At 44.0% G+C, this 14,061-nt stretch overlaps 1 protein-coding gene across 4 annotated transcripts in view; it reads right to left on the reverse strand.

Moving 5' to 3' along the window:
- The window catches only part of LOC138582114 (lactoperoxidase-like), a 464,456-nt gene that overhangs the window by 254,434 nt on the left and 195,961 nt on the right, over positions 1 to 14,061 (reverse strand). For all 4 annotated transcript variants that reach the window (XM_069653095.1, XM_069653094.1, XM_069653093.1 and 1 more), the window contains one exon: positions 12,554 to 12,683. In XM_069653095.1, coding sequence (XP_069509196.1) covers positions 12,554 to 12,683 — 130 coding nt within the window. The remainder of the gene's footprint in view (positions 1 to 12,553; positions 12,684 to 14,061) is intronic.

Raw genomic sequence — 14,061 nt, forward strand, 5'->3', positions numbered from 1 at the left:
GATGCCGCAGGGTGGTTTTCTTTTTTTTTTCTTTCGTGTCCCCCGCTTACCAAAATGGTATGCAGGGGACACCCCTGCAACCCCGACTCCCGTTACGGCGCCCAGGCAGAGGAGGAGACACCCCTGCAGTGCTTGGGCGCAGTAAATGTCACCCTTATTTTGTGCACCCCCAAAGTCGCAGTAACTGCGGGGGTGCACAAAAGAGGGCGACATTTTTGTACGATTCCATGTCCACAGTGTCCTAACTATTGAAGTCACCTCTACCAATTTGTGTAGTACAGGCCTATACCAAAGGTTGGGTTACCTTTTGCCAAGAGGACAAGGCTGGTGCAGTCTCCCACAGGGTTACTACATACAATCTTGCCTAAAATAGCCCAATAAGCAAGAGAACTGTCAGTAGCAAAGGAGACATTAACAAAACATTTTTTTATTGATTTCTGAAAGGTGACAAACTTGGACTTAAGGTGAGCTTCCCCTGGGAGTGAAGTCCAAATCTTGGACGCTTGAGCAGGAAAACGTCTATCTCCTCTGGTTTTGCAGATGAAAAAGGGGATTACCAGCAAGGAAGCTTCCAGGTAACACAGGTGTCTCGAGGGGATGCAAGGCATGATCGTGATGATGATAGGTTATTTATAACACGCTTAATACCCAAAGGTTTCTAATCGCAGACCCGGGGATCGAACCTGTGTTGCTCAGTGCCGTCTTGCTTCCAAGGCTAGCACATTGCCACTGAGCTATCCTCCTGGAACAAAGCTTTTGTGGGACGATACAGAGTAGAAACCGAAAGACGAGACATCACAATATAACCTGGACAGCATCACCCTGTATGGATTGGAGAGTTACGTTGATACCTAGGAATAGCAGCATTGATGGAATTCATGTAATCTTATATTGTTGGTCAGTGATTTTCCAACTACCTTATAAAGGTTGCTGGGATCAAAAGGGAAAAGCCATTTAAGTTGACAGATTTTGAAGAAAGAACTTTTGATAGCCAAGCTAAATTGAGAATTTAGACAGAGGTCTGTATTCCAGACACCACTACATTGTTTATCCTATCCTCAAAATTACTGAGGGGTGATGGAAGGCATGCTGCATTCTGGATGAGATTGCAAGGTCCAAAAGGAAATAGTTCAATCTTTGAAGAGCTCAGTTTTAGTCCACAAACTCTTTTCCAATGACTTATTTGGTCCAAACCAGCAGAGCGCAATGAAAAGTCATGCTAGGGGCCATTTACACAAATCAGGAGTTGAGTGCCATCTGCACGACTGATAAATGAAACCAAGAGTGTTAAGTGTTTGAATGAGGGGACCATGTAGTTATGAAAAAGAACCCGAGACAGTAAGGACCTCCGTAGGGCACTCCACAGCCCACCGAGACAACTTGGGACCTGCAGAGGCCACGCTAGACTCATTTGGTAAGATTCTCAAAATCACAAATGGAAAAACCGCAGAGGAAGTGCTTTTTTTCATTGGCGCTCGTTGCTAAAAGGGGCACATCAATTTATTCTCAAAGGTGATCTGTGCATTTCAGGAGGGGCTCGACAGTGGTGCAAACATACGCTATGCAGCCCCCTTACGTACATTTTGTATGACAAGACTCCCAGCAACCAGGTGGTCCCAGGGAGCTAATTTCACTGAGAGAAACAATTCAATGGCCTGTCTCAGTGAAATGATCAAGTACAAAAAAAGCTTTTTCATTCCTGTGTGGGGGATGGAAATGCAAGTGTGACACTTCAAAAAGAAAAATCGTGATGGGGTGAGAATTGATCGTCATTTCTGGGAATTTAAAAGTGCATCCCATTTGTGAGTTTGGGAAGCACTTCTAAATACCAAGAAATGTCCCCTGATAAGTGGAATGCGCAAAGAGGGGAAAAAGGGCACCGGAATGAGAGCATCGAAGATGCTCCTTTTTTGTTACAGGTCAGGGGAATCTGACCCATTAAACACATCCACCCATAAAAGATTGCAACTATTCCACAGAGGTGCCTTCAAGATTTGCAAATTCTGAATTGTTTCTAAAATAATTTGAAGATTCACATTATTGAAAGCTGCCGAGAGATCTAGCATAATTATAGCGATGATAGATGTTGTTGTAAAGGGACTATTTCCCCTGTTTTTCATTTAGATTGTCCTGTTTCTTCTTTCAAATTACAATATGCACTAAGTAACACTCACCATTCTCTTTTTCCCTCAAGTATGAATCAGTGGTTTACAAAATAAATTCCCCTACCCAAAAATACCATTCCTCAGTTACTGGCATTTCAGTGTTGGAAGGGTTCTTTTATCAGAATGGTCCATGTTTGCATTCCATCTGTAGACGTTCTGTTCATGGGAGTTTTAAGTGAGGAAGAACGGTATTAACAGATAGCTTTGGAGATTTTCATGTACTGTTATACCAAGAATTAAGTAATTAGGAGTTGGAAGTCCACCAAAGAGTTAAGCTCACAGAGGGTGTCCAAAGGGTGTCTTTAATGCTCAGAGTTATACATGTTTTTCACATACTGTTAATAGAGCCTTAGACCCAACATTAAATATTAGGACCCTGTGATGAAATGGCTACTGCTCTGCAGAAGCACAATGATGGATTGAGTAGGCTGCAGGTCATATGACCAGGCCCTGCCACTCAGTTCCTCCGCCCACCTCCAGGTTTCATGCCTTCCAAGCCTCTGCTTAAAGACTGGCGGTCAGCTCCAGGCAGACAGCATTGAGTCGGCTGCTTGTCACCAGGCCCTGCCACTCAGTTGCTCTGCCAAGCTCCAGTTTTCAAAACCTCTACTTAGGGACTCAAGCAAGCTCTAGTCATACAGCATTGAGTAGGCTGCTGGTCACGTGACCAGATCCTGCCACTCAGCTGCTACGCCCACCTCCAGTTTTCAAGCCCCTAGTTAAGGACTCTAGGCCAGCTCCAGACAGACAGCATTGAGTAGACTGCTGGTCATGTGACCTGCAGCCTCACAGATTCTCATTCTGTCACAGATCCAGTAATGGTTCCCAGGAATGTTTTTTTTCTTCAGGATAATTTCTGAACAAAGTATGTAATTACCTACAGGAAATGTTTGAGGTGATCAGACACAATTTTCCAAAAGGTTTTCATTTGCATTTTCTTTTCCAAAGACTTACTCTCAAATGCAAATTCCCATTTCAATCATGATATACACTAATGAAGCTGATCCTTGTTCACAACTGATTTTTTTGTAGGCTCATTGGGTTCAGGGTAGCAACATGTTTTACCCCCACTTCCTAGTGGACATCCAAGCTGAGGCCTTAGTCCAGAAAATTCTTCTCTTTGTAGGTCATCTATTAGGCTCTCGTGTGTTTGTAGGAGTGAACACTTTATCTGTCAAAATGCTGGAATAAGCAGCTTCATGGAGTTTGCTTTGGTTTGCCAATATAAACCCTTTGTTTCACTCCTAGCTACCTTTTTAGGGTTCCGCATTGTGATGCTTCAAGTCCCATTCATGTACATTTCTTCACAGGTTTCTGTCTATCCTACTTCCCTAAATGTTCACAAATGCATAGTAGCCATCAGGATCTTTCTGAGGGAGTAGGAATAAGGATATCCTTCCCTATAGGTGACATCCTCAGGATTCTCAAGGGTTTAAAAATGCATGACTAAATATGATGTTCCAAATTATGTGGGATCTAGAGAAAATGTGTTAGGTTAATACAAAGCATTGATAAATGATACGTAACCACATGAGACCTTGGCTTTCCACCAAAGAAATCAACCTTTTTCCACTAAGTAACAATACAGTCCACCACCCTATTGGTTGTCATGTTAATATAAATGGCCCTTGCAGTGTGTTCATGCATAGGGCATCACATAACATTCATCTTCCCACGACAACTTTTCTCCTCATCACCAGAGAGTGATATAGTTAGTTTCCGTGTCCCAATAGGTTCTGTCTTTCAAAAAAGTGGTTGCATATAATTTATCAGTGCTTTGAATTAACTTAACACATTTTCTCTGCAGCGGGTTTTGATTTGGTTATATCATTAGACCTTATGCGTAACAGATACTTTGGCCCTCATGACAAGTTTCCCAATTGGGTAAAATGCCAGTAAAATTGCAGGATTTTCCTGCACCGCAAATACCGGTGCAGGAAATACCGGCAATCCCCTCCATGGAGTCCTATAGGACGCCATGGAATGGGGATTTACCAGTGTTTCCGTCACTTGTAATATTCTGGTAATACTGGGATATCAGGTGGCAGGAACGGTAGGTGAGTTTGCTCGTATCCTGCCGGAATTACCAATGGGATACCAGCAAACTCATAATGAGGACTCATGTGTCTTTCTTTTCCGTGGCTGTGGATAAGCCATTTGAACCAAGTCGCACATGCCACAGCACCACCTAGTAGCCATCACTGGAAGTGCACCTCTAGTTCAGAGCCACATGAGCAAAGCATTGTGTGTATGCAAATTAAGATATTATGAACTGGTGGCATTATTGTAGATTTATCAAATACCAGATCCATCCATATGTATGCCCACCACGTGTGATGAAAAATATTGGATTGGTTCTACCAGTGGCACATTATCTATTTATATGCAATGGCTGGTAAGAAAAAGAATGTCATGATGATCAAGTAGCCAGGTGGTCAGGAGGCGTGCACTCTCAGAGATGATGTTCTAGCAACTTTTTCTAATTTTTTATGGAATTTATTGCAGTCTTTGCTTTCTACCAGTAGCCAGAAGAGATAGAGTTGTTAAGCCTCTATGTCGTTTAAGTAGCAAGTATCACCCCATATAAGGCCTATTCTGTGCATTTTTTGAGGGTCCATACAGTTCAGACTAGGTGTAATGTGAGGAATGAAGACTGAGATAGGTTTGCTGGAATTCAGGTGTCATGAGGAGACCACCAGATTCCTGGCCAGAGCTTATGGTTTATTGGCTTGAGTAAATATATTGCAGAATTCTCATCCGGTTTCTTTCGCGATTTCACAGTCACTGAACTTTGTGGTTTTAAGGTATTTGTATAGCTTTAAGGCAATGTGGCTGGCATGCATGTAATTGCCTAAAGTCATGATAACTCTGATGCCTTTTTGGAAAGGTGTTGTTTGAGGAGGCAGGATTTCAATGTGTTGGGCAGAGGGTGTCATTGATGTTGGGCAAATGAGAGTTGCCCTTTCTCATTCCGCTGGTATTTTGCTAGAGAGACCCGAGCGGCTTCACATATTCTGCCGTCTAGGGACTTGCTTTATATTCTTATTGATTTGTTTCCAAAAGAGCACAATACAGGGAGTTTTGAAAGTTATGCTTCGGTTTTGTATTCACCCTACAGAGGGCTTTTACTGCATCCACTTGGTCCTTGTAGTTACTATGGGGGGATTCATTAAATAAAGCTATCAAGTTCTGGGGCGGAGTTAGCTCTCGTTTGGCTGTAAGCAATGGGTGAAAAGCTGAATAGGGGGTATTTTTGTTCAAAATTTGCTGTGTTCGGCTGCCAATAAGGCAGTTTCATAAATTATATGATAGGTTATTTATAACGCGCTTAATACCCAGTGGTTTCTAAGCGGGACCCGGGGATCGAACCTGTGGTGCTCTGTGTCATCTTGCTTCCAAGGGGAGCACTGTTTCCGCTGAGCTATCCTCCTGAGAAATGAAAGAAATGGTGATATTAATTTGAGTTTTTTCTTTTTTTCAGCTTGCACGATGCAATTCCGGGGGCTTTGATTGACCAGAGAAATTTAGCAATTATCATGGTTTGAATAAAGGGGATTAGTAAACTGATTTGGAGCATGCTAATAGTGATGTTTATTACGGGTGGCAGCATACTTTTTGAATGTTCAACTTTAACCCGCAATTTGATGTATTTGTGTGATCATTTCTCATTTCAGGAAGGTCCACGGGGGACACATTCAGCATTCAGTTCTTTTGTTTAAAAAAGATCACCAACAAAGAGTGTTCTTAAATATTTCTGGAGGTTGGGTTGCTATTACGAATCAGAATTGTGTTTGATATTTTTTGTCCAATATTCATTGGTTGTCTTGATCTTCCATTTTAATGTATTAAAAGTATAGTTTGACAATGCAGAGTAATTATTGATATACTCAAGTAGAACTTGTTTTGATAACTCTACTTCTGAGATTAAAATAATGATGTTATCTGCATAGACTGCAGCTTTTATAGAGTTGGGGCCTATGTATATGCCTTTTACTTCAGGGCTATTGCTGATTGTGAGCAGGTGGGGTTTATGGGCAGTTATGTAAAGAAGAAATGGGAGTGGACATTCCTGCCCTATTCCTTTTAGGAGGTCTAAAGGGTTTAGAGTGGCAGCTCTTAGCACAACTAGAGGGTAAGAGAAAGGCCAGTGACACATTGTTGAAACCCTTTTTGGAATCGGAGGCTATGGCAGTCAAGGAGCTAGAAAATATTGTTGATTGATAGAGTATGCAACAGAGCATTCTGATGATGCCAATAAAAAGGCTGTTTTTAATGAACTCTGATGCGCAGGATATATTATAGAGTGAATTATTTTGGAAAGTCTTGTAGCCAGCATTTGTGTTCTGCAATCCAGATTTAAAAGGAAAATTGGTCTGTAGTTCACTGAATTTTGTGTGCATTTGTTCTCTGTAGACTATACTAGAAGAATGTTTTCAGATGCAGGGCCAGGGAATGTACCCGAGGTGGAACATTTCCGATATAGACTTAAAAGTAGAAGGGGGAGCGTGCTCGAGATCTTTTGTAGAATGTGACTGTAAGGCCATCTGGCCAGGGAGATTCATCAATAGGCACAGATATATTGGTGGTTAAAATTTCATTTGGTTTGATCAGAGGGTCCTGATAAGTCTGGTCTGTGTTAAAAATTGTGGGAATATTTTTATGGTTTAGATATTTGTTCAGGTTTGACACTGAGGGCTTTATTTTAGGAGTGTATCATTTTGACAAAAAAAACATGGTATTCTTAAATTATACTGATATTCCTGGGAGAAATATTGCCTTTCTTGTCCTTGATTGAAGCAATATATCATCAGTGGGCTCTTGATTTAAGCTAATTCACTATCAAGATACCACATTTGCTGCTAATGCAAAGAGATTTCCTTATTGGGGTTGAATCCACACATATCCTTTTACTTGGATTTATTTTAAGATAATATTTTGGGGATATTAGTTGATCATGGATTAGGTTTATTTTCAATGCAAACTTTGTAGTTGTTTGACCAGTTTCTAATTGTTTGATGTTGACTTCTGGATAAGAACATTCTTTTTTCATTATCTTGTTTTTATGGGGTTAGATGCCAATGAGAGAACCTTTTAATCGGAGCGTTCATAGCATTCCATTCCACTGAGCCCACCTCGCCAAATGATGCATCTTCTTTAAAAAAGAATTTCAGAACTTTTTCAATCTTGCTTTTGTTTTTCTGGGGAGGTTTAAGGTGACCGAAAGAGACTTAGCTGCATTCACTGTTGGAGGTCTGTATGGGTTAGATTCCTGGATGATATGTCTGAGAAATAAAGGGTCTATTTATGAGAAGAGAGTCGGTCCTGCAGAAGCTTTGATGGGGGTGGAAAAGACTGTAAATTCCTGACACTGTGTGTTATAAAGTCTTCATATTTCTTCTAAGTGTAGGCAGTTGCATAGATACTAGAGTACCCTGTCTGATTCAGGGGGTATGAATTTGCATTTGGATTACCTATCTAAGATTGGGTCGCGTGGGAGGTTGAAGTCTCCTCCAACAGTTAGGGTCTCTAAAGTCAAGATGCCCGGTGGTGTTTCATCTTTCTCCCCTCTAGTGTTGATGTGTAGGTGTTCATGATGTATATACTAGTTTCACCATGTAAAATGTGGCATAAAGCCCCTCTGACTTCGTTATCATGTTCTTGATTGACACAATTAGATTAGAGATATATGTGACCACCCTGTTTTTCCACCTTTTAGCTCCAGTACATTTGGCCAGCTTACCCAGCATTCGCAAATGAACATTTGGCTTACTGACCAAGTTTATGATACTTGCATATATATGCACACATCTAATTGCCCAATATATAGATCCACTCTCATTTAGAATCCAAGACAACCAAAATTCACACACACACACACACACACACTTTCCTGATACTCTTGACGTTCACTGACATAAAGGAGCATCCTCATGCATACCCGCTCAGGTCCCCGCTGACACTCTCAGAGCACTTATACTTCATCCCCCATCCAACATACGCTGAGCTGCAATTCGCTCCCAGCCACTAACATTCTAGTGGACCAGCAGGGCACGTGCAGAAGACCACAGAGCAAATACACCTCACTCATACCAAGGTCATAAGACATATCTCTTGGTTACCTGAAGCTCTGCCTAGTGCCAGAAGATGAACCTCAGGCACATGAATGATTGTGTTAAATGTTTTCAAAAGAGGCCAAATTAGACCATGTTTTATTTAGTACATGTTTATATGCCAGACTCTGGTATGTTGCTACAGTTACTTGAAGATTTATCATACACAATTTATTTCAGAAGTGAAGACTCTAGTTCCACATGTTATCAGATTTTACTCATGTCCAATGACAATTCCTTGCTGTGCACAATTGTACATGACTAGGCCACCCTCATTAGTTCTTAATGTAATTCCCTTACCCCTCAAAGGGATGTATAAGGCACATGCTTTTGTTTTATATACGTGATGGCACAGCCCAGGTTCCTCCCTTGCTGCACCTTTAGCAGAAGCGTCCCCATGCTTCTATCCTACGCAGGGGACCCTTCAAATGAAAACATGATTGGTATTCTAAAAGTCATGAGCCGAGTGCTGTTTTGTCATTTGGCTGCTCAGCACCTTATAGTCTAATTGCCTGGTTGATCTTGATTACACAATGACGCGTGGCCAGGAGGGGCAGTATGCATCGTGCCTACTTTACGCACTGCCCCATTACCAGGAGTGGCGCTGCAGCCTTGTTCACGGCAGCGGCCCAGGATCTCTCAGTACACAGTAACCCATTGCCAAAAGGGGCCCCAGACTACAGATCCCCGCTGTCTACAACTATGTGGCGCTCCTCATGAATGGAAGGGGACCGCGCATGCCTGCTGCTGGGCCTGCCACCTGTCCCAGGTGAGCCTGCTCTGAATCCCTGGGCCTGGGCCCTTTTGTCACTGCATTTAATGACGGGCTACTGTTGCCATATGCGGTCTGGCAAGGAGTCCCTTCAGGGGCCCTTCACACTGCTGCTGAACATGCCAGATCGCCTCTGGTATACCCAGCCGGGCTTCGCCTCTGGTATACCAATCCGGGCTAGGAATAACCGTGGAGCCTGCTCCATGCTGCTGCTGAACATGCCAGATCGCCTCTGGCATACCCAGCCGGGCTAGGAATAACCGTGGAGCCTGCTCCATGCTGCTGCTGAACATGCCAGATCGCCTCTGGCTGGGTGCTGCTGCTGTCCTGAAAGAATCCACCCAGCAACAGAGGAGCTCTTTAAATGGCCACCTCCGGCAAAGGGGGCCTTGAGGCAGGCCTGAGTAGGCTGCCTTTCAAGCAAGGACTCTTTGTAAATATTTTTAAAACAGTTTAAAGTGTATAGTGGCGTCTCCCTTTTTATAAAATATAACAGTGCTAGTGTGCTGGGACTGATTCAAGCCATATAGTTAACATATGACCACTAAAAGATTTTAAACCAGCATTCTTGTGTCCGCCATTCCTTGTGCTGTGGTCAGTGGTCGAAGTGTACGACAAGAAGTAGTGGGAATATGTTCCCTGCTGGTCTGCCCCACTCCCCACAAACCCCATCCCTGCTCCCCCTCCCACACACAACCCAAACCCCCAAACAAACACACCTGCTATTTATGGGAAATGCAGTGCAGTGCATTGAAGTGCAAGCTTCAACTTCTTCCTACACTTTTATTTTAAAACTAAACCATTCCAGGAACTGATTTTTTTTTAAAATAAAGGTATAGGGACAGTAAAACTTACAAAATAAAAAAGTATGGGAGCACAGGGCCATCTTAACAGTTTTGGGGGCCCAGGGCACAGACAGCCTTGCCCCCTGCCCCCGGAAATCCATACCCCCCGGGAACGGGCCCCGTTTGCCCTCCCATAGAGACGTCCCTGTACAGGGAGCACCACTCCCGACCACTCCTGCCCACTTCAACCTGCGGTTATGGTGTAACCTAGCCTAGAGTTTCTTAATGGAGGTTTGGGGTATTCCCACACCCATTTCATATCCTTACCAATTACTTATTCAGTATGGCACTCCCAGGGTTATTCCAGAACACAGGTAAGCGGGGGGTGCCAGAGACAGGTAAAGGGCAGGATTAAGTACTAAGCAGCGAAAAACGCATTTTACGGGGCCTGCCCACACCTGTCTTCCACCGAGTGCGAGCGAAACCCTTCCCCACTACATTGAGCAACAATCGCCCACCTTATTTCCATTATCTCCGAAACATTTCAATTCCAGTCTCTGACTCCCTAAGCACTCGTACAAACCAATACCTTCCACCCACACCTCCAGCTCTAGACTAGCCCAATATTATAGGAGTGAAAGAATAGACTATGGGCCTCATTATGAATATGGCGGCAGCCATGCCGGAAAAACCGGTAGGCTGCCGCCAGACCGGTAATTCCATTCCGCCCAGTGATTGCCGGAATCACTGAGGCATTACATCCCTGGTGACACAGTAATTCTGGAGGTGGAATTCTGTAAAGCCCCATTCCCATGGAGTCGCATAGGACTCCATAGGGATGGGGACCATGGAAACACCGGTTCCGTCTATGACAGAGCCGGTGTTTCCATGTCTGCCTGCAGGCCGGTGGTGTTACTTCCGCCAGGTCAGACCTGCAGGACCTGCAGGACTCAGAATCAGCTGGTCCGGAAACAACGGTGGCGACGGATTTACCGCCACCGTTGTTTCCGGTCTGGCTGACTTGTAATGAGGCATGTCTTATTTAGAACTAACCTGATTATAACTTAATCGCTGTAGTAGTTGGCTATGGTAACCAGGATACCTAACCTTTGTGACATTCAAACAAACACATCACCTTTTGTCATATCCGAGCCCTCACCCTGAACTCCGAATGTTAGCCTTTTCTCTTAAATCCATAGACTTGTTTTCCCCAATGAGGTGCCCTCTCTATAGCAGACACTCATTTTTGCCTGCACACAAAGTGTTATTCGTATTACATGTTTGTTGGATAATTAATGACATATAAGAATGAAACTGTCGTCCTGTGTTTTACTAACCAGTACCAAGCCACTTCATCAAAACGTCTGCTATGTCATCTAATGTCTGCTGTTAATCTGTATTCGGCTTACCAGGCGGTATACTTACATAACTGCTTTTCCGACAGATACTCATATTGGTGTATAATAGTGTCCTGTGATGCACAACCCTAGAGCCACTACTGACGACCTCTCCCTTCTTCCAGACCTATACTCCGGACCCTCTGCAGCTCCTGGAAAGAGGTCTAATCCATTTGTGTTGCCAATCACTCTCCCATGCCTCCATGATAAGCCCACATTCTCTGCATGGTCTGGAGTAAGCATGATGCTTTAGAGCCTCTTCTAAGGGGGGTCATTACGAGTTTGGAGGCAGCCATGGCGTTAATACCATGCAGAGAATGTGCCTCCAAACTCGTGGCCAGGTTCTCAGAATGGGGATTTACCGGGTCATTCCAACCTTGGAGGACCTGGTAAGTCCCCATTCTGAAAACCATTCCCCATTCCCATTCGAGTCCCCATAGGGCTCAATGGGAATAGGGAAGGCGCTAATAACGGGCCCGAAATTACGAGCCCGTTATTAGGTCCCTTAGCGGCTCCTGGTTTTACCAGCCGGCCTTAGTGGGACCCGCTAAGGGACCTCGGAATGCGGTGGTAAGGGGTTAGCGGCACCAGCATCCTTACCGGTGCCGTTAACCCCTTACCACCAGCCTCGTAATGAGGCCCAAAGAGATTTCATTCCTATTTCAGCTCTGTTCTTTGCACCTTTCTTTTTCTCCTCATTTCTCTTTCTGTCCCCCACTTTTCACTCTTTTCTCCTACTTTCCTCCTCTCTCATCTACCCTCTTTGCCTGTAAGTGCCCCTTTACTTTTTTTTTACTTTGTGCCTGGCTGTAGCCTGGCTAGACTTGACATGAAACCTCAAGGCTTTTGTGATGTGTTTCCAACAGCAAAAAAAGCTTGAAATGTTCTTGCCGTACCTTCTGCTTGTTTAGTTTAATTTCAGATTTTCTCTCGCATCATTGTGAATTCCCTAAAATAACTCACACTGCAGGGACCCACTTTTCATGAGGCCTAATGTTATCTCTCATTATGGTGATCACCAATCTTTTGATTCCTTGGCTGAATGCTCGACACCACCCAAATAAACGAAAGCAGAGGTTGGATTCTTGCTCCAGATATTAGAAGGGGGGCTTGTCCTATTGAACGGATCCAAGGTAGAGCACGCGGGAAGGAACCAAGCTTTGATGACAGAGTGTGCCCTTGCCAGGAACAAAGCCTGCAGCACTGCAGTGATTGGACAGAGATCCATTTGTTCAGCATCCATAAATTCACCTCTCATGGTCGAACTCTTACACCCTTCCAAATGCACAGTCCAATACATGGACGAGAGATCTAAATGTCTTACCAGAGGTAGTGGGACTCCATTGTGTGTCTTCCCAATGGTCCAGCCAAGAGGTAGGTTCACAGAATCTTCATACTTTGCTGGAAGCCACCGAGTGAAGGCTCGATTTGCAGATCCCCAGACGGAGCGTTTCCTGCATGAAAGATATGCATCTGATTTACATCGAGATGGCAACGTGTTCGTTTTGCACACAGAAAATAAGCATTATGTCAACGACAGCCGATCGACATGAGGTCTGCATTCGCTGATGCTGCTTGATGGTCAAGGTTGAGTGCTGGCCAAGTAGCCTTCTGAACCTTAAACTGCAATGCCACTTTTGGAAGTGAATCCACAAGGGCCGCTCCTATCACATGAGGGAGTCACGTGTATATATACAGGACCCTGGAGATGTGCATGTACAATATTTGCACAAGAGTATGGACTTCTATGGTGGTAGTCATTCATATGTGTGTGGGCGAAGGCATTGTGTGGCACTAGCAGGTTATATGTGATCTTGAAGACCACAATTACAGAGTGGTAAATTTCATCATAGACACAACACAAAAAAAACACAGAATTTGTTTAGTTTTTTTTTAGTTTGTGGACGGTGACCCCGTCTGAGCCCCCATTTTTTTTTAACTTTTTAACCCCATCCCAAAGCATTTAAACCCCTTAGCCCGCTACCCTTTATTTATTTAATTAATGTTTGCACTGTTTCCAGTGTTTTTCTCTGCTCTGAAATGTACCACTCTGTTTTGATTGCAATACAGTGACTGGATACCCAACAGCACTAGGCAGGAAGCGTACATGCAACATGCCCATGCTGGTTGGCTCTTCTTTGGCAGTCAATACTCTTGCGTATATCAAGATGTGCACAGTTAGAGCACGTGCATGAGGGCAGGCCTTTCTGTGGCACTCAGGCCATAGTATCCAGTGGGCGAATGCACTAGATGGTTGGTTATTGTATGAAACAGTCGTTCTGTACGGTGTTCTGCTTTCGTTTATGCGTAGGTTTATGGTTAGTAGATGACTGGTGCCTGAGGCCTGCACATAGCCACGTGAGCTACATCACAAGTGAGGGGGGAGGGTTAGGGGCAGAGCTCGTGTGAGATGACGGTATACACAGCATAGACACGAACACATAAAAAAGACGGTGCTGTGTTGTGAAAAGAACGCACAGTGGCTGCTTACGCTTTGCAAATGGTTCCCTCTTGCTCCAGACGTGTGACCCTTCAATGCTTTGCGACTTTGTGAGTGATCGGAAAGGACTGATACAGTTCCTATCACGTGAGCGAAGGCGAGGAAGGCCCGTTTGCACCTTCCTCTAACGAGTCGCCACGTGGCATTTGCAGTTATCAGTGGCGTTTGCAATTCACACCCAGGACTTTGATTTCACAAAACGTACCACTTTTCGAGTAGCACTGGCTGCGTGTATGCAAAGTGCTGTTTTACTTTTGGCTGATGTGTTTTCTGTTCATTTATTATTTTCTGGTATGGACTAAAATGGAGTACTTGGGAGGATAACGAGAAAC

The sequence above is a fragment of the Ambystoma mexicanum genome, chromosome 3q, assembly GCF_040938575.1.
Source record: "Ambystoma mexicanum isolate Mex_15411 chromosome 3q, UKY_AmexF1_1, whole genome shotgun sequence".
NCBI classification, from domain to species: Eukaryota; Metazoa; Chordata; class Amphibia; order Caudata; family Ambystomatidae; genus Ambystoma; species Ambystoma mexicanum.